The sequence below is a fragment of the Micropterus dolomieu genome, linkage group LG14 (genome assembly GCF_021292245.1).
Source record: "Micropterus dolomieu isolate WLL.071019.BEF.003 ecotype Adirondacks linkage group LG14, ASM2129224v1, whole genome shotgun sequence".
NCBI classification, from domain to species: domain Eukaryota; kingdom Metazoa; phylum Chordata; class Actinopteri; order Centrarchiformes; family Centrarchidae; genus Micropterus; species Micropterus dolomieu.
Genome location: NC_060163.1, coordinates 20,783,299 through 20,803,015, shown reverse-complemented (window position 1 = coordinate 20,803,015; position 19,717 = coordinate 20,783,299). Strand labels below are relative to the sequence as shown.

At 40.7% G+C, this 19,717-nt stretch overlaps 1 protein-coding gene across 10 annotated transcripts in view; it reads right to left on the bottom strand.

Moving 5' to 3' along the window:
• The window catches only part of sdk2b (sidekick cell adhesion molecule 2b), a 266,687-nt gene that overhangs the window by 28,325 nt on the left and 218,645 nt on the right, over positions 1-19,717 (bottom strand). For all 10 annotated transcript variants that reach the window (XR_006828236.1, XM_046069903.1, XM_046069906.1 and 7 more), the window contains 16 exons: positions 19,524-19,635; positions 18,455-18,645; positions 15,849-15,932; positions 15,419-15,613; positions 12,492-12,608; positions 12,003-12,170; positions 11,471-11,573; positions 9,020-9,196; positions 7,897-8,033; positions 7,071-7,218; positions 6,196-6,336; positions 5,151-5,332; positions 4,411-4,526; positions 3,082-3,277; positions 2,576-2,674; positions 1,151-1,342 (listed from right to left, as the gene is read on the bottom strand). Coding sequence is in view for 9 of the 10 variants with exons in the window: in XM_046069903.1 (XP_045925859.1) it covers positions 1,151-1,342; positions 2,576-2,674; positions 3,082-3,277; positions 4,411-4,526; positions 5,151-5,332; positions 6,196-6,336; positions 7,071-7,218; positions 7,897-8,033; positions 9,020-9,196; positions 11,471-11,573; positions 12,003-12,170; positions 12,492-12,608; positions 15,419-15,613; positions 15,849-15,932; positions 18,455-18,645; positions 19,524-19,635 (2,358 nt within the window). In the remaining variant the exon portion in view is untranslated. The remainder of the gene's footprint in view (positions 1-1,150; positions 1,343-2,575; positions 2,675-3,081; positions 3,278-4,410; positions 4,527-5,150; positions 5,333-6,195; positions 6,337-7,070; positions 7,219-7,896; positions 8,034-9,019; positions 9,197-11,470; positions 11,574-12,002; positions 12,171-12,491; positions 12,609-15,418; positions 15,614-15,848; positions 15,933-18,454; positions 18,646-19,523; positions 19,636-19,717) is intronic.

Here is a 19,717-nt window from a genome sequence, read left to right as displayed (position 1 = left end):
ATGTTGAAAAGATATAATCATTCCCATGGGAACTCTAAGCAATTTCTCCAAGATTGCTTAAATGCGGGTGTATTCAACCCTAATGAAATGCAGATTATATGTGCTGTAGTAAAATTACCACCTCTTAATCATTTGCATGTCTGATTATTGAGGTGGCTTTTAGATAGCTGTTACGGTACAGTTGCAGGCACATGGGTGTTCTCTTTACACATATACAATGAGGGTAATCACCATTCTGGGGACTATAACTGCGGCTCTGAAGCCTGCTCTCAATATAACAGCCTGTCATTTCACAGGTTTCACAGACGTACAGGCTCTGAATGTTGCTCTAGTAATTGATGTGGGCATTGTGTTTCTATTACACAATTTTGCAAAAATGAAATCATTAAACACTGTAATTGTCCTTAATGCTCTCGTGGGAGCTATTATTTTGCGGATGTGCTGCAGATACGTGTATTGGCATTTCTCTTTTTTTTTTGCTGAGATGACTGGGGTCCAATTTCATTGTGTCTGGGGCCAGACAACACAGAGTGTGTTCACCAAGTTTAATGTGAAACAGTTAATATGCAAGAAGGGAAGGTTCAATAAAGGTTCCCAGCTATAGGAAAATGAACCCTTATACCTGCATTACAAACTGGAGAAGTGGAGTTTGAAAGAGGGCATTTAGGAGGCAGGGGTTTTTAATGAAAGATGCCATTGATTTGCATTATGGGAAACGTAGGATCCAGTGTTTTTGACGCTTCACCCATACTAGGAACTATGTCTCAATTGCCCTGATTTTGATAATTCTTTACTACAAGTCTCTCACAAGTCCCCCAGCTTAATGGCAGTACAATACTAAATTTCTGAAGCACCTCTTTCAGTGGGAAATAATGAATGGATTATCCAGACAGAGTAACTGGGATATTGAATCTGAAAAAGATCTCCAGATTGTTGTTTTTTTCAAATTCAAGGTTTTAGTGCTGTGCGAGCACCACAAATGAATCCTCAATCAAATGAGATATTGTGGTGGAGGCAGATATCTGAGAGCCAGACATCTCATAACCTGAGAAAATAACTGTGTGGCTTGATATCACAAGGGCTTAGGGGTATATTTGTAATTTGGGTGTACTCACCTTTAAGTATCTGTACTGATATTTTGGTTACTGACCTGGCGGGACACCGGAGGAGATGGTAGAGGAGGACAGCTGGCCCTGGCCCTTGGAGGTCATTCCTGCCACTTCAATAGTGTAGGTGGTGAGAGCAGTGAGTCCAGTGACCCTGTACTCTAAGGTGACATTTGGCAGGTAGTGGGTGACTCTAGTGTTTGTTCGGTTGTACTCCTCCCATGAAATTCGGTAACCTGAAGAGCAGCAGAGATGGGTTGACAGCAACAGACAGATAATGCTCTCAAGGAAAGTTTGACAGCGGTTTTACTACAGTAGCAACTCTCATCTAGCATGCTACTGGGCAAGCTAACAGAAATATTAAATTAACTTCATCAAAAATTGAATATAGCAAATTAAATCAGCTTGTGATTATACCTCCCTGCACACACGCATCATCCACCCACTCACACACACACACACACACACACACTTACCCTCTCAAAGTTAATGCAATTTGCTCCTTGGCCAGCAGCTCTTTTCATGTGATTGCATAAGGCATTAGGCAGCAATTCTTGCCAAATCAATAATTTCACATGGCATGCCAGTGTTTGTCTCCTGGGAGTGTGCATCACATTAAAATGTTTTGGGAAAACACTTAACTTAAAACACAATATGCTGCTAAATCCAAAGCTTTGTAAACACTTGAATATTAATGCCACTGGTGGGCATTTGTTATTTACTCAAAGTTTGTACAGGATTAAGTAAGGGCATTATGTAAACTGGAACAGAAGTAACAGTTGCTCACTTGAAAGTTATTTAATTAGGACATTTTCTGTGTATATCCCTTAAAAAAATGAGAAGAAATCTTTATTTTAAAGGTTGATTTACTATTTATTTTTCTAAACGGGTTACAGTGTAATTTGTGACTCTCAGCACAAATAGTTGTTTATACATAAAGAAATGCTTGTTGACTTACTGTATTATACAAACCCAAACTGCAAACATATTGTTTTAAAAAGAGAGTAGTGCAGAGCCTTATGAGAAGCATTTCTGCTTTCTTCTTCTTTTTTGTGACAGATTTTATTTGCAGAGCTTGGGTGAGGAGACAATGTTCTTTGTTTGCAATGTAATGTTTTATGTAAGACGTTATATTATTTTCTGACAAGAGTTGTCTCATTGCTGCAATGGTGTGCTATAGGTTCATGGGGCCTATGCAGTAGTATGTCAATGACATACAAATAATCAGATAAAATAAACAAACAATGATGTAGCTGTCCTAAGTGTACCCATCTTAAGAGCTACATGTGCTGCGTTCACTAAATAAGGAAAAAGTAGTTATTAAAAAGTGACAATATCTTCCAGTCTCAGTACCACTTTAGTGCCACCTCCTGTGATTGGCCTCTTTCAGTTGATCTCTGACAAAAAACTGCTATTTGCTGCCTTTCTTGCCTTACTACAAGTATAATTTAGGAGCGAAGTGACTGTACCTGTGAGAACTCCATTCTTCTCGCTGGGTTCACTCCAGCTGACTTTGAGTGAGGTGTCCAGGATCTCAGTGAAACTTAGGTGACCCACAGCACCGGGGGCTGGAAAGGGAAAAATAAGAATAATGAGCAAGGCCACTGGGCAAATGAGACACTATGCATACAGTATAAATGAATTGCTGATCTGCTGGAACACTGGACATAGCCACTAACGGGTGACAGCATTTGCAGTCTAAATCAGCAAAACAAGGTAACTGTTGAAGAAACTGACTGATGACAAGTTGGGGAAAATTAATTAAGAGGTTTTAAAGCTTAACCAATAATCTCTAAGGGAACTAAGTCCCAATTATGATGATCCTTGCTGGATGCAGAATATACTCAGTCATTAGCACTCTACAACTTCGTTCTGCATGAATAATAGATTTTGCCCGGAGGATGTGTTACTGTGAGACGCTCGTGCCCTCTTGCCACCACAGGAGAGATAACACTGCGAAAGAAAAGTCCCTTACTGTCCTCATGTGTCCTTAATGCTTTGGGCGGGCTGCGGGGGCCGTCTCCGGGCGTTGTGAAACACAGCACAGAGGTGCGATACTCTGTGAACTTCTTCAGACCTGTCACATATCCCACATGGACACTGTCCTGGAAGTTCGGTCGCACTGTTACCATAGTAACTTCTTCGTCTTTGCCAGGCTCCCAGGCCAGCAGCTAAAACAGAAAAACAAAAATTGAGAGTGATGAAAAGTACTCAGGCAGACGAAAATAAAGCAGCTAACCACTTTTTGTATAATAATCCTCACACATTTATTCTTACAAAACTAACAGTAGGGTTTCTGTCTGGTAGTCCCAAGCCACTCTGAGCAGTGATTTGGCATCATAGCTTTGCCAGATATATTTAGAGAGATGCCCCGAAGAAGTTTTGACTTGGGTGGGGGTGGCTGAATAGCTCCACTAATATAGAGGAAGAGATAGTTAAGGCTCAAAAGAGGCATAATAGCATCCCATCATGCATGTTGACTGCAGACCATATAGCACCTACAAATTGGACTTGGATCGACCAATTAGGTGCTTATGTAATGAGTCCCAATGGTAAGACTACTGGGTTTGTTTCCAATTACCAGAGTGAAGGAGCTTCCAGGGAAGTAAAGAGTTGGCAAGAGGATGTCAGAGGGATAGATGCTTGAATATCTGCCTTCACTGTCTCTTTCTCCCTCTGCCTTTGTCCATCTTTCCCTGAACGTCTTCCTTTGGCTCACTTTCTATCACCTTTCACTCTCTCCAGCTCCCTTTTGTTTCTCTTTGTCGCATAAGTCTCTCCCCTGGAGAGACAAATCTGGTATTTCAAATTTAGATTGGGTTTGTACAGTAACCCCTCAACCCAGCTGAGTAAGGCCTGTGGAGTGCTATTCAACAGACAGACAAAAAGGAAGGGGAAAAAAGCCAATGGCATAATTAAGCTTATTAAAAAATAAATAAAAACTGCCATATGTTTGTGGCTTTACAATTCCCTGTTGGCTACATTTGTTTCAATGAAGTATACACAAGAGAAAGAGAGATGGACTATATTCGAGAGTCTATGACAAAATAATGAAGTCATTTATCAGTGCGTGCACACAGCTTCACAATGAAACATACAAAAAATGGTCGCAAAGATAAAGAGAATGACCTCTGACTGACAAATGGGTGAATAAAGTCCACCATTCCCGATGGCACCCAATATATGTTGCCCTTTGGCTGTTCCCTCCCTATTGCTACACGGGACTTGTGATACTACAGATGCAGCTCTGACAGTTCTGTCAATGGAGATGGCTTGTGTTGAAGGCACTGCGGCAGCTACTGACCCTGTAACCCTGGTTGATGCCGTTGATGAACTGAGGGTTAGGGGCTAGCCACGTAAAACGGAGAGTTGTCGAGTTGACCGCCTCGGCCTGCACGTTGCCGGGGGCGATGGTGGGGACTGGGAGAGATGAGGAGAGGAAGAAAAAGGGAGACAGAGGGGAAGAAAGGGAAGAAAAAAAGGACAAGTGGAAAGACAAAAAACAAAGGTGTGAGAGCATGTTTCTGTTGACTGCTGGAAGTCTTCCTGCATCTATTTTGATGTCAGTATTGATCGCTGCTGCACAGGTCAGGGCAGATACTGCCATCACTCTCTTTCTGATGACACTTACACCTAATACCAGGCCTCTCTGCGGGTTTATGTGTGACTGTTTGAGCTGCTTATGAATTTCAGAGGATGTAACACCTTTGTGTGGTCCTTACAAACAAGAGTTAATACTAACGCAGTTGAACATGAGTCAGCACTAGCTTTTCATCTACTGATGATTTAAGTTAGAGATAAAAATAAACTTTATGCTAACTAGAATAATTTTTGTTAATGTATAATAACACTGCACTTGCAGGATGTTGCATTCCAGCCTTATTACTCATGAATAATCATCATACTTAAAAGAGCAGCTTGCTCAAAATCATCACATATAAATGCAGACTCATTGAAAATGACACATTCAATAATTAAGAAAGAAAATATTCAGCATATCAGCTTTGGTCTTGAATCAATAATATTGATCATTTGAGTGCTCACCTCCCTGCAGAGTCCACTCAGTGACTTTATGGCTGAAAGTGCCCAAACCCGCCCCATTGTAGGCGGCCACCTCAATCTCATAGTTTGTCCAGATAATGAGGTCCTCCAGGAGCAGGTTGGTCACATCTGGACTGGAAATGTTCTTCATCTGGTAGTCCACAGGCAGCCCAGTCAGACGGTACCTGATATGCACATACATGGACTTTGAATTCTGCACTTTGCCATGAATTAAAACCATTAGAAACCTCTGTTTGCTGTATTGTTTGCCCCCTAAATTTGATATTGTAGATGGTTCACTGCCTTGAAGGCTTGCAGTACACTATGATCCCTGCTAGAGGGAGATAAAGCACCAGCAAACAAGAAATTAAAAACCAGTGACAGCACTGACTGCTGTCTGGAAAACACCTGCTGTTTCATTTGGATGTAATGAATAAAAAGTCTGACAGAAAACCAAACTAATTACATGTTTACAGAATTTACAGTCAGTTTTGCATATTGCTGACTCAGCCTATATTACTTGCTAAAGTTTTTCAAAGTCAAACCAGTCATTAAATTTTAGTGTTCTCTCAAACTAAATAACAATTGTAATGCAGTGTTAACTGACACTGATTCGTGAAACATGACGTCGCGTGACTTAATTCCAGCAGGCTTACCACAGGACGGGAAATTAAGTTAAAAAAGTACTAAATGGATCAAGAACATTTTGGAAGGTATTTTAGTATGTGACAGTGTACATAAGAGGGTTTCTTTCACAATGTCTTTTACAGTTCCAACATTTGTTCAAACAGAAAGTGCAGTTCCAAATGTCACAAATAAAAAATTAAATCAATCAACTAAAAATAACACAGCGATGGAAAGCGAATGAGCACAGCCTTTCCTACTGTATCTTCCTTCCAACATTTAGATCTTTACATTCCTGTATTACAAGAGCTGTTTTGAGTCTAACATGACACGAGGGTGAACCTCATGCTGAACTGACTGTATGCTTGTAAGTTCCAAACTTTAAAATGAAAAGTCACTGGAGGGGTATGAACAGGGAACTTACCGGACGGTGTAGCCCCTAAGGATGCCATTCTGGTGGCTTTCCGGTGGAGGCTGCCACTGGATCATGATGGACTGGTTGGTCCGGCCGCTAGCAATGACGTTTTGAGGAGGGGCACTGGGGGGCTCCTCTGGGAGAGAGACACTGCAGTACCAACACGCACAATGACACATGCACACATGCAGAGATATGAAGAGAAAGGACAGTGAGGAACAGGATTTTATTGAAGCACTTACTACAAACCTTCTTTTTCTCTCTCTTCTTTGTCTCTTAACTGTATTTCTGCTTGCGTTTGTTAAAAACCCTAACCATTCCTTGTGTGCTTTTGCTCCCCAAATTAAGCACAGTGCCCACCCTTAATATCACATCTGACAAATGTGAAGCCTGGGCTATTCAGCCCCTTCTTTTGTGTTTGTGAATGTTTGTTTACATATGATTGCGCATGTTTGTGTGTATCCGCTTTGGAAGGCTTACACATGTAGTGACTTTGACTGAAGGGATCAGTCAAACTGGTTGTCTGGGAAATGTACTGTATTTCATGAGCACAACATACTATTTACGAACTGCCACAAAGTTCTGCAGGTGATTCTCGTTTTTAGACATTTCTAAGATTTCTCACTGCTTTTGCTAATTAAATGGTGTGCTAATAAATCATCCTACCATATGGGATTGTTTTGATGGATTTTAAACCAAAAGAATGGATATAAAGCTTACCCCCCTAAAAACAATCCATAATTATATTGGAAAAATATAGCTTCCTACAAAGGAAAGTTTACTATATTTCTGTATTATGTATAACCTGTATAAAAAGGATATTAAGCTGTTTTAGTGTTGATGTGGAGTGGTAGGAATATATATATAATCTGGCTTTAGCTCACCGGTCTGTCTCCTTGCTGAACTGCCCCTTCCCAACATCATTAACAGCACAGAGGCGGAACTGATAGGAGCGCGCCGGGATCAAGCCATTGACTGTCACTGCTGTGGACTCTGGCTCAATATTGGCCAGCAGGATGGCCCAGGGAGCATCTATAACAAAGAAAAACAAGGTTTACATCTTGTTTTACAGGTACACACATTTCACTCATTGCTATGTTAACCATTCATCTTAACATCCATATAATTTGACATTTTTTGTATAAAAGACAGCTAACATTTCTAGCAATTTCATTACTATTCAGAAGGGGTTTTGCTTTCTTGCCTGCAAGCATTTTATTATGGCAGATGAAATTCATTAAATAAAAAAGTCATATGGACATATGTCTACAGTCTGTCTCCTTAAGTTGAACATGTTTCTTACATGCAGAGCTTTAAAGTGATAAGCTGTAGTGTAGTTTACCCATCGAACTTGAGATTAAAGGCGAAGATGGACATTCATAATTAGCCTTATTGATCATGCTTTTAAATTCCTTTTCAAGTTCTTTGCTGTATTTGCTTTGCACTTAAGCTCTTTGGGGGAAAAAACAACAACATTGACATCATAGAAGGCCTCGAAGTAAAAAATCTAAACAAGCAACATTTACCGTTTTTTTCACTCAGTGCTGCAATGTTGTCCCAAGAGCCAAGTTCCCTCTCCCCAAAACCCAACTCATTATAAATAATTTATAGATGTTAAAGTTGTGTTAACTGACACAAAGGCACACAAAGTAGAGGAGGATGCTATGGATGGATGAATGACTGGAAAAGACTGGCTATTATGTGACTTACTATTCTCAGAAACCTCCAGGATGTAGCGTATGAGGGGACTGTTGCCATCAAAAGGCTTGGCCCAGGCAAGGTCAATGGCTCTTTTCTCAGATGTGCTCAGCACCGCTGTAGGGTTCTCTGGGGCATGGGGCAGCTGCCTGCAGGGAACATCAGGACAACTTCGATAAATAAAATAATCTCTCCTATCACAGCAAATCCTCATGGACAGAGAGTTACGGAGCATTTCGGTCTCTGAACATTTCTCGTGCAAATCTGAAGCAAAGCTGAATGTTTCATAACAGAGAGATCAGTTAGACAGGTGATGAAATGTGGCAAGAAAAGACAGCAAAGATGGTTCCTTGTCAAGATGGACACACAGGCAAACAAGACAAGATCGATATCTCCAGAGGGAGGAAATAGATTGAAAGGCATAAGGAGACAGATAGGAAGAAAATGCACAGACAAAGACATGAATAAATGAGGCCAAAGCTGGGGATCATTAATTCATTCAGCCATAAATTCAGATAAGCACAGACAGATTGGTAGATAAAGCTTATTGCAATGAACCGATACAGATAGTCAGTCAAACGAGACTGCCAATAGGGGGACAAAGAAAGACACAAACAGTCCATCAGTTTGGCAAACAGAAATGTAGATGTCTGTTTCATTTTGAATTTACCCTTGCCACAGTGATACACTGTGTGCCATAGAACAACACTAGCAGGCAAGTTTTGGAGAAAGAGACAATACAAAAGTGTTTGTGTGACTACGAGTGTGTCTGTGTTTGTAGTCTCACAGATAGGGAATGGAGGGGTGGTCCCCTGGGGCTTGAAGTGTGTCGGGTGAGAATGAGGACAGGGGAGGTGAGGAAGAGAAAGTGTCATTTAAGTGAAAATGAGTCAGAGGCGTTAATAGGAACAGGCAGATTGGCAGGGAAAGGTTAGCGAAGGTAAGCGTGCACGTGTCTGGCTCTGGCATGCGTCTGAGTGTGTACATGTATGTGCGTGTCTGTGTGTACACGTCATGCTTCAAAGAACACGTTCCTTACAGGTTCTTTGCACTGCAGAATACTCGAAGAAAAGGAATGTGAGAGAAAAAGAAGAAAATAGAAAGCCAGGCCCGTGATGAAGACAGAGGTGCTTACCTGACACGGAGGTGTGCACTGCGGGAGTCATTACCACCAACGGACGTGACTCTGCATGTGTACGTGCCTATGTCACCTGACCAGGTTTGCGAGATGTGGAGGGTGCCATCTGCATCAAGTCGCATGCGGGCGATGGACTGGACGTTAATCACAGAGCCCTCTTTTTCCCAGACATGCCTGGAACACAAAGCCATCATGTCAATTAACATGTCTTATTAACATGTTAATTATTACTATTAGTCACTATCCAGAATTATTCACCATCTTCGCTTTAGAGATTTGGGAAATATGTAGTCAGGCAACAATAATGTCAAACAGGGCAAGGAGTGCAAGCCTATTACAATTTTCTATAAAACTTAAATTACACCTGAAACATCTCAAACACTTTGAGTTCTAACAAAGGGAAACACAGAAAGTAGTCCTAGGGAGTTGAGCCAGAGTCTGCAATTCTCAAATCTAAAATGTTATCATGACAAAATTAATCATAACATTTTCAGAATTAGGCAAAACAGCAAGAATAATTATATGCAAAATGTGCTTTTTGTTCACTCTGAAGGTACCTTTAACCTTATTAATTATTAATCAAGGCACAGAATCACGATTAACTCCAATATATTGTTTGCAGTCACATGATTCAGATGACGCTTAAAATCCAGAATGAAACAAGAAGTAAAAGCCAGAATAGACAGGATGGAGGGAAGCCCGTTCTGTGGTAATTATTATTTACTCACTGGGTCGTCCCTGTCAACATGTGTGTGAAATCTGGAATCTCCCAATTCATTCTTAAACAATGGCTAAAAATCTATTTTGAGGTAACCAGGACCTTTTACCTTTGAGTCAAAAGTATCACCTATTCAGTGTCAAACCAACTGTGAAATATGGTCACAAAAAATGGTGTTGAAAAATGGCCACAACACTGTTTTTCCAGGACATTATGATGTCACTGTGAAATGTACCTTTGACCTCTTGGGTAAAAATTTAACATCTGTGTGAAATGTTGTCACCGCATTACTGCATCAACTCTTGAGTTATGGCAAAAAAAACATGTGTTATTGAGGTCACAATGACCTTGACCACCAAATTCATCCTTGTGTCTTTGTGCCAAATTGGAAGAAATTCCCTCAAGGCGTTCCTGAGATAGTGTGTTCCCGAGACATACAAGTACAGGCAACCCAGCATTAGCTGTGGCCAGAGACATTATGTTTGTTTTGTTTTTTAACAAAAACTGCTTCTCATGTATAACATCTCAAGTGGAGAATGACCAGCAGCTGGGTGTCTCTGTGCTTCTAAATGTATAGCTGCTGTTCGATAATGCTGACAGTGTCAATGGCACTCATACTGTACGTTGAAGCACATTCTCAAATCAGCATTTCTGTCCATCAAAAATGTTTCAACCAGATTTCCCAAACCTGACTAACATCATTTAATTTACATCTGCTGCAATGTGAACTATGACGCACACATCTTTAGATGGTAGGTTAACTCTTTTTGACAGTAAAGCAATGAGTAAACAGATGTTTTGGTTGTCTTTTATTCCACCACAATCCGAGAAGAATATGTTATTAGTGAGTTATTTCATCTTTCTCCCCTCTGTCTCTTCAAACTCGCCATCAGAGCCTCCCTGCATGCATATCATTGCGGCTGACAGCTACATATCAAACACTCATCAAAACCGCACAGCTCAAACGTAGCTTCAGATGTAGCGTTCTCTTCTGAATAGAAAGGGACAGAATGGTCTAATGATCGCTACAGATACAAGCTTGGAGTTCAGTAAAACATCTGTTTTGTGTTGCACTGGTTTGGACAACGACTTTCGTGTAATTATATACCTGCACATCGGTGGTCGACAAACATGTTTAACATTCGTAGGTGTCTGCATTTGTACACAGTGTGTGAGCATGTATTTCTGTGTTTGTGGGCATTCAGTTAAACCGCTACCATTCCTGCAAGGAACTGGAGCATAGCAGCAGCACAAAAGGTGTGCAAATGAAATCTACATTTTGGTAAATCACTTTTCACCTGTCTTAGCAAACATCAGTATATCACTTGCAAATGTGTTAATACATGCCTAAAAATAGTCCTCAACAAATGCATGATTTACACTACAGTGCCCTGCTGTTTTAGGAAATTACTGAGCCGTTTTTTAACATGAAACCACAAATTACTGAGAGACAGGATAACACATTGTAAAATTGGATCTTTTCAATTGTTGACCAAAGAAAAACATAGGATAATACCAGCCTCATGTTTTGAAAAGCAGCTCTAGACCTACCTGTTTTGACTTCCCTTTTACTCTTGCATTGTGTCTGTACTTTATGTCTACTACTTTGTCTTTTATTGTTATTTTATTGTTTTAGCAAAGCACAATTTAAATAATACTATATAAATAATGCTATATACATATATTAAAATAATTAATTATTACTTCTATGTTTGTGAATGAACCCTTACCTGACAGTTACACTGGGGTCATGTGTGACTCCACAGGTCATAATGGCTTTAGTTCCTTTGATAACACTCTGGTCCTGTGGGGGGGTGGTAATCCGGGTGCGAGCTGTGGTGAAAAAGAAGACCGTGAGAGAGAGATGAGGAAAATAAGGGAGGAGAAAACAGCCTACAAAATGTCCTTCCTGAGAAGAACAATAGTAGAAAAAACATGACAAACACATCTCAGAAAACTCATTTCATTTGAAATGGCATGCTGGTGTTTTGTATTTTGTTTCTTGATGTCTTGCAGAAAACACCTTGATGATAACTCCAAACTTCCAAAGAAGAGTGCTTTTGTATCTGACGGAATTGAGTGTGACTTTATTGTTATACGGTGCTGCCTCGTTTCCCAACCTCTGCCAAACAGAAATGCCTTAAAAAAAATAGGAATGAATGTGAAGGATTGCTTGGGCATTTACAACACACAACATCAGGTATGTGTGTTTTTAAAAGGATATGAAGAATGTTCGATGTCCATCTAACCCTGCACACTCACCCCAGACCACAAGGTCTGCGGATGCCTCATCGATGCCCCTGGAGTTGCTCGCCATGCAAGTGTAGGTCCCAGCATCTGAGATGTGTGAGGGGGAGATGAGCAGGCTGCCTGACTCTAGCAGGGTGAACCTGGGCAGCTGGACTGAACCACTGGCCAACACACGCTCACCTTAAGTGTACAAAGAGGCAGAAACAGAAGAGAAAGCAGATCCATAAATAGAGAAAAAGCTAGATAGAGTGGAAGTGGAGAGAAAAATATCAGGCATTCAGAGACAGAATAGGAGAGTACCGGGATCATAAGGAAAAACAAGGATAGTGTTTTCCTGCACTGCCATTGAGATCTAAATATGAAAAGCCCGGTGCAGATTAAATCCTGGTAAAGGAATCTAATCAGGCTTTATTTGTTAAGATATGGCAAACTATGATCCCATGCGTAATAGATAACAGACATCATAATCCCTGGGTGTGTGTGTATGTGTGCAATAGAGACCTTTCTGCCAGGTGATAGCAGGTCTTGGAGCTCCAGAGGTCTCGCAGTGCAGGATGACTGACATGCCGTCGATCACAGTGCTGTCAGAGGGTCCGGCTGTGATATTCGGGGCAATGCCTGAGGGGAGACACACAAACAGAATAAAGAGAGAGCTCAGTACAGTAAAGAGAGAAGGTAAGAGGGCTATAGTAGTGAGAGAATAACTGTGTGTGGCAAAACCCATCTTCAAACATAATTTTTGTACGCACCAGCCTGCTGCATCTCAATGTTTAGTCTATGCTTTGTCCCACTGATTCTTTGTGGATTGACACAGCCTTCACCTTGGTACCACAACTGTCTGCTACCGGTCTATTTTTTGCACCCACTGAGATAGCGGATATAGAAAGAGGAGGAAGGAAAATGATTTAGGGAGAAGCATAGACAGAAAGAGAAGGCAATATGTAGATAGCTAAAATCCCCATTTGTGATATGCAATAAATCAAAGCTTTTATAGGATGACAGATAACTGTATCACTCCTCAGAGAAAAGGGGGAATAGGGAGTTTGTCATAGGAGCATTGCTGATCTCTTGTCACAGGGAGTAGAATAGAAGAAGCGAGGACATGAATGTGTGGAAAAAAAGGAGAGACTGTTTTGGGGAGAGGAAGAGAGGGAGATAGCAAGAGAGAATATAATGAATTCTGATAATGTGGTGCAGCGTGGAGTGAAGGCAGCAGGAGCTGAGACAAAGTGAGCAGGAGCTGAGACAAAGTGAAGAAAATTAGATGTCAGAAACTTGACAAACAGATGCACAGCGAGAGTAAAATTATCAGTGATTTTCAAATATCCAGCAGAGCCACATGCTCAGTTCACAGCGATTCAGGTGACAAGAGTTAGGCAGGAAACGTGGTATTATGGTTGAATCTTTTTTTGCAGTAAGGTAAACTTAATCAGTGTATGCCTAATTATCAGTTTATATAAGAAAGCACCGCGATTTATAACACAGTTCTAAATTACTGAGAAAAAGCAAAGATGTCTTATATATTTCTATTTTGTTCCTGCACCATAATCACCAACATATAAGCGTATGCAGATGCGGCAGCCAGCAGCTCTCTTAAACTTTTCTACACTTTTGTTTCAATTTGTTATTTTTTTCGCCTTTATTACTGAAACACATACGATTATGATTACTTATGATTAGGAAATACACTCATCAACATTGTAAAAGGAAGTGCAGACATCAGTCTGAGTGCAGTGGACATGAGATGATCACTGCTCATGGCATCTCCCATCCAGACAACCAGACCAGTCGGACCAAACGTCACCACAGTCGGTGTGACCAAACTAGGAAGAAAGGAAAGCGAGCAGGGAACCAAGAGTGAAAGCAGCCAAAGTGTGGACAGATGAGGCTACAGCACCTCTGCGGTGCACGGATTGGCAGATGTTCATTTTATGCTCGTTTTGATCTCCTCAACAAAGAGTCAGCTTTAAAGTCTACTCCCCCTCCAGAGGACCGGCCTCTGTCAGTATCCTCAGCAGTTATGAGAAGAGTCCTGCTGAGAGTAACTATGAAGAAAGCTGTTTGGCCTGTACTGAAAACATATGCCAATCAACTAGTTGATATTATTACTGACATTTCTAACATATCACTGTCACAAGAGAGTGTGCCCACCTGCTTCAAGACAGCCACGATCACCCCTGTACCAAAAGAGTCTGCAGCATCTAGTCTGAACGACTACCCCCCATTCTGATGAAGTGCTTTAAGAAACTGGTTCTGCAGCACATAAAGAACATCCCAGCCAGCCTGGACCCTCACCAGTTTGCTTTCAAAACCAACAGATCCACAGAGGATGCCATCTCCACTGCCCTCCACTCCGTATTCATACACCTCGGGAAAAACAACACCTATGTGTTTGTGAATTTCTTCTTGGTATTTAACACAATCTTCCCCATCAAACTGGTTGGGAAACTTAGCACTCTCAGCATCAGGACCACACTCTGCAACTGGATATTGGACTTCACCTCGCAAACCTCACAAACATACTCTAGACATTTGGGATTGGCAGCCACACCTTCACTTAAGTGCTCAACACTGGAGCCCCCCAGGGCTGTGTGCTTAGCCACCTCCTGTTCACGCTATACACCCACGGCTACAACCCCAGACATGCAGAGAACAATGTTGTGAAGTTTTCAGATGACACCACCATCACTGGCTGGATTTCAAACAACGATGAGACTTCATATTGGAAAAAAATCCATAATCTTGTTGATTGATGCACAACCTGCTGTTCCATGTTGGCAAAAACACAGAGCTGAGTGTTGATTTTAGGAAAAAGTACACAAAGACAAAAACTCTTGTCTACATTAGTGGAGCTGAGGTGGCGCAGGTGAACAGCTTTAGGTTCCTGGGAATTGGCATCACAAAGAACTTGTCATGGTCTTCTCACATCTCACAACAAGCTGGTGATGAAAGCTCAGAACCGGCTGTATTCCTTAAGGAAACATAAGGAGGCAACATTTCCGTGCCAAGTTCTTGCTAACTTTTACAGAGGAGCAATAGATAGCACCCTCTTGGTACCAATCTACCGAGCATATAGGTGATATCAGTGAGGTAAGGTGCCTGCCCAGAGCCCAAAGGATAAGACCGTACTAAAACCAAAGTATTAGTACTAGATGAAAAGTTACCAACTTTCTACCATTCCATTTAAAGCACTAAATTGCTCCTATTCCTCTCCGTACTTCCAGGTGGGAATTGCTTTCCATTTATGTAAAGCAATTACACCTGATCTTTTCTAAATCTGACAAGGGCCTTGAGAGAGCTGTGTAAAGATTTAAAAGTATTTTGTGAAAAAAAGAGAATTCTGTGTTTTAACAAAACACATTGTATTTTAATAACAGTAGTTATCTGTGAAAAAAAATTGTTTCCTGAAGAGCTGCTGGAGCACTCACTTGTAACAGCAAGGTATGTGTTGGTCTGAACTTCTCCTGCCAAATTTCTGGCAAAACACTGGAACATCCCAGTGTCATCAGGCAGGAGACCGTTGACCTGCAGGCTGCCTCCCACCAGCACCCTGTATCTTGGCGTCTTCACTGGGTCGATGGGCAAAGCATCCTTGTACCATACAATGTCTGGCTGGGGCACTCCTGCAGAGGGTCAGTGAGGGTGGGGTTTATAGACAGCAAGTCATGCTTCCCTTTTCAGTGCATTTTTTCAGTATAATTTAAAAGTGTTTAATCAATTAATTATTGTTCAACAATTGTTAAACATTTCTGAGTATTCCGACGGGGATTAAGATCTGACATTCTTGTACTAAAATGCACGCATATTTATACAGACACACCTGCACATGCACCGAACACCCACACACACACAGCTCACCTCGTGCCTGACATGGAATGTCCACCACCTTCTCCATTTCAGCTGTGATGTGTTTCTCTGGTTCCTTAATAAACTGCGGTGGTTCTGACAGTGTGAAAAGGAAATACTGGATAACAAACTGATAAAATAATCACAGCTCACAGGTCAAGTACTGTACATTAATGACACTTTGTGAGATCTTAAAAAAAATAACCGACAATGCCAATAATTTATAACACTAGAATGTAATCATATGTTTTGCTTTAAATTGTATTTCTCATGGGGGCAAACTACTTGTAGCGTGTGGAAATAATGTGATTATACAGTGATTAAATAAATCAGTCATTTGTATTCTGTAATGGTTTTAAATGTATCCTTCAAACTTATAGGGAGAAGGTAAGGCTCAGTTAGCAGTATCAAGAGACATGTTCATCACACCATGTCCTTTGAATCACATCACAACTTTGAAAACATCAAAGTGTTTCAGTGGGATGAAATGAAAGTGACTCAAGCAATGTTATATTAAACAGTTTCTTGAGGCCAACCATTATCTTTCTCCTTTTTAAATCAATAACACTTTCCCCTGTATGCTTCATGCCTTCACAGCTATACCTTTGCTAGATTCACATATTGAGAGTATTAATATGTATCAGTTTCATACCAGCTCTTTTGTTTGAACTTGCAACTTCAAAATGTTAAGTTTAGTGCCACACAGTTTCCTGATATATGTAGCTAAATGCAAGAACTGTTTTTATTAGGTTGCTATGCTGATTTGGAAGCACATATTATGCATTGAGATGGATAAAATAATATTCCCTTTACCTTGTGCATAATGAAAAGTTCTAATAAAAAGTCTGAAAATGAAAACACAGACATTAAGGACATGTGCTCCAAATCTCTAATTCAAAGAATCAAAACACATACTATACAAAAGACAAAAGCAAAAAGACTGAGTTGAGTGTTGCAAATATCAAAACTAGTGCTGTGCAATATTTAAAATTTTTAATCGCCACCTCTTAACACTCCAACGGTCCGCCTACGGGCCGTCAGGTCCTGGCGGCAGCTTTCGGTATGTGCACACTGCTGCTGCATCGTTTCGTATTTGCCAGCAGACATGGTTTGTATGTCATTATAACCGTAATAACCCAGACTTTAATGTAAACAACTATGATAGCTTGTATTCAAATTAGCCGCTGAACTCGGAGCTGTTTTAGAAAAAATAGAGACATACACTTAGGAAAACCTGTGTAAAATAGTAATTTTTCATGGTATTTAAACTTGGTAAGGCTTTATGCTGTGGCCCTATAGTATTTTCCAGATAATAAGTCCCAGCTATAGTTTTCTGAATGTAGGCTATTTGTTAGCAAGAATTTTCAAGCGGGAAATGAAAAATATATTACTTTTAGTGTTTAAACTTATATTAATCAATTCCAGTAGCACTTAAAGTCATTCTTCCAGAATCTACTTCTGTTTAGTAAATAGCCTATTTATCAGGACTTCAACAGGAGGGAATTCAGTGGGGTGGTGATGGCACCGATAAGATGCTTGCCTTTGGTGTGGGAGACCTGGGTTTGATTCCAACTGTGAGACATCCACCATTGAGTACCTGAGCAAGACACCCTAGTTGCTCCAGAGGTGTGCGACCTCTGACATGTATAGCAATTGTAAGTCGCTTTGGATAAAAGCGTCAGCTAAAATGAATAAATGAATTCACATGGCAGAGCATTCCCGCAAAACTAGATGAAGGCCTATCAGGTAAAGTTATGTATATAGCCTAATTTTTACTGAAGTTAGCAGGCTACAGCTGTGTGCACAGAAGCCTTTGCCATGGTTAGAGCGCCTGCCGTTTACTTCAACCCCGCGGGGCCAAGCGACTACGTTGCGATTTTAAGAACGTTTCTAAGATCGACATCTTCCCCAATATTAATCAGCATTCAGTGTGTAGCTGTCCACTTCACGCTGGCATTTAACTGTTCGCTTGTCTTGCTTTTGTTTATCTACTTCTCCCACACGCGGCATCCAATGTAGTCTGCTGAAGCCTCCCTCCACTGCTTGTTTGGGTGGGTGATTTGCAGGCTGATCAACATCCCACCCCTTCCGTGACTCATGGTTCGACTTGTACGTGCGGGCCTTTTCACAGCCAGTGAGCAACGGACTTTCACAACAATAATGATAATAATAAAAACTGCATTAACGTGAGATAAAATAATTGTCGGTGCTAATTTGTAATTAATGCGATAACGCGAGAATAACGGCTAACTTGCCCAGCCCTAATCATAACAAAACATGGAAAAACGGAACGATGAACCTATTTTGGAGATGGGCTTGGAGCACATTTCCTTAATGTTTGTGCTTTCACTTTTGCATGTGTTTTTGTCCTCGGGGACCACTTCAAAAAAAAAAAAAAAAGTACTCAAATAGCGCTTGCAATGCGGTCGCTGATTAAACCTCCATGACTTGGTGATAGCACAGCAGTGTCTGTGGTGTTGAAATTTAAATACTAAAGTAGAGTAAAAGGAAGATTTTGTCACCTACAGGTTAAGGCAATATGTCAATCAGTCCTGCTACACGTTCTAAGTGATAATACAAGTAGAACATGCACACTCATTTCAGCTAATAATTCTTACCTAGTACATGCAGATAAGCCCCAGCACTGACTGAGGGCACACTGCTGCTGCGGAGAATGGCCTCACACTCGTAGTAGCCGGCATCGCTCACCACAGGACTCAGGATGGTCAGCCTGCGGTTGAAGTCGCTCAAGCCACTGGTCACCAACACACCATTTTTACGCCACGATATACTCAGCTTGATAAGAGGCCTGTGGAGTGAAAAACAGAGTTTGAGATGTGTTCTAATTTTAACTGTCCCTATGAGAATTTATTATGTTGTGAGTGATGATAAAATTATTGTGGTTATGCAACAGTGGTCCAAAGTTTATTTCACTCACAATGTGACACACATCCATTACTCTGTTTAATCTGCTGGAACATTGGGCATTGACATCTAAAACACATCTGTTTATGGACTGAGATGTTACCAACTGTTTTCAATTCAAACTGACTATTTCAAGAATCAAGGGATGTCATTAGTGGAGCAGTCTGCTTCATTACTACTTATTCCAAGATACAAGAACACTTGTGTCCACAGAGACTTGCAAAACAAGAGAGACTATATTGAATCAAGTACAATAATCATTCAACACAAATTTAAAATGTTACTTATTATGCAAAGAAATAAACAGAAATATTTGTGCTGTGTGGTGTATTTTTTTCTTTTCATGGTACAAAGGGCACAAAAAAATTATGTATAAATTACAAACAAACTAGTATCAGCAATTGCTCTTTTATAATTTCCAGTTGGAACATCTCTGTACTCATCTCAAGTATATACACAGTGGGTTAAAGGATCATTTCACCCAAATGGCAAAAAACAAACAACACATATTGCAAGTCATATATAGCCCTTCAGACAGTTTAAGTTTTATTTGCCCAGATCGTGTGACATCTGTCTCTTACCTAATAAACAGCAAGGGTTCTCACAGCAATAAAAAAAAAAAAAAAAAGATCTTAACAGTTTCACTGGAACTACATTTTTACTGAGAAAATAGTCCCTATGAAATTTCTTGTTCTTGATTATCCTCAATGATTTGACCGTTTAACAAACTGATCTATGACCCTGCAGTGCAACAATGTTTACCTGGCGTTTGCCACACACTCCATTGTGACCTCTGAGGTGCCAGTAACCACACTAGTGTTCCTGGGAGGGATGATGATGGTGGGGGCAATGGGGTCTGCTGGACCTCCAACATCTAGACATACAGACAGACAGGTCGCCACACACACACACCCCAACAAAAACACAACATACATGGAGAAGTTAAGCAGAGGGCA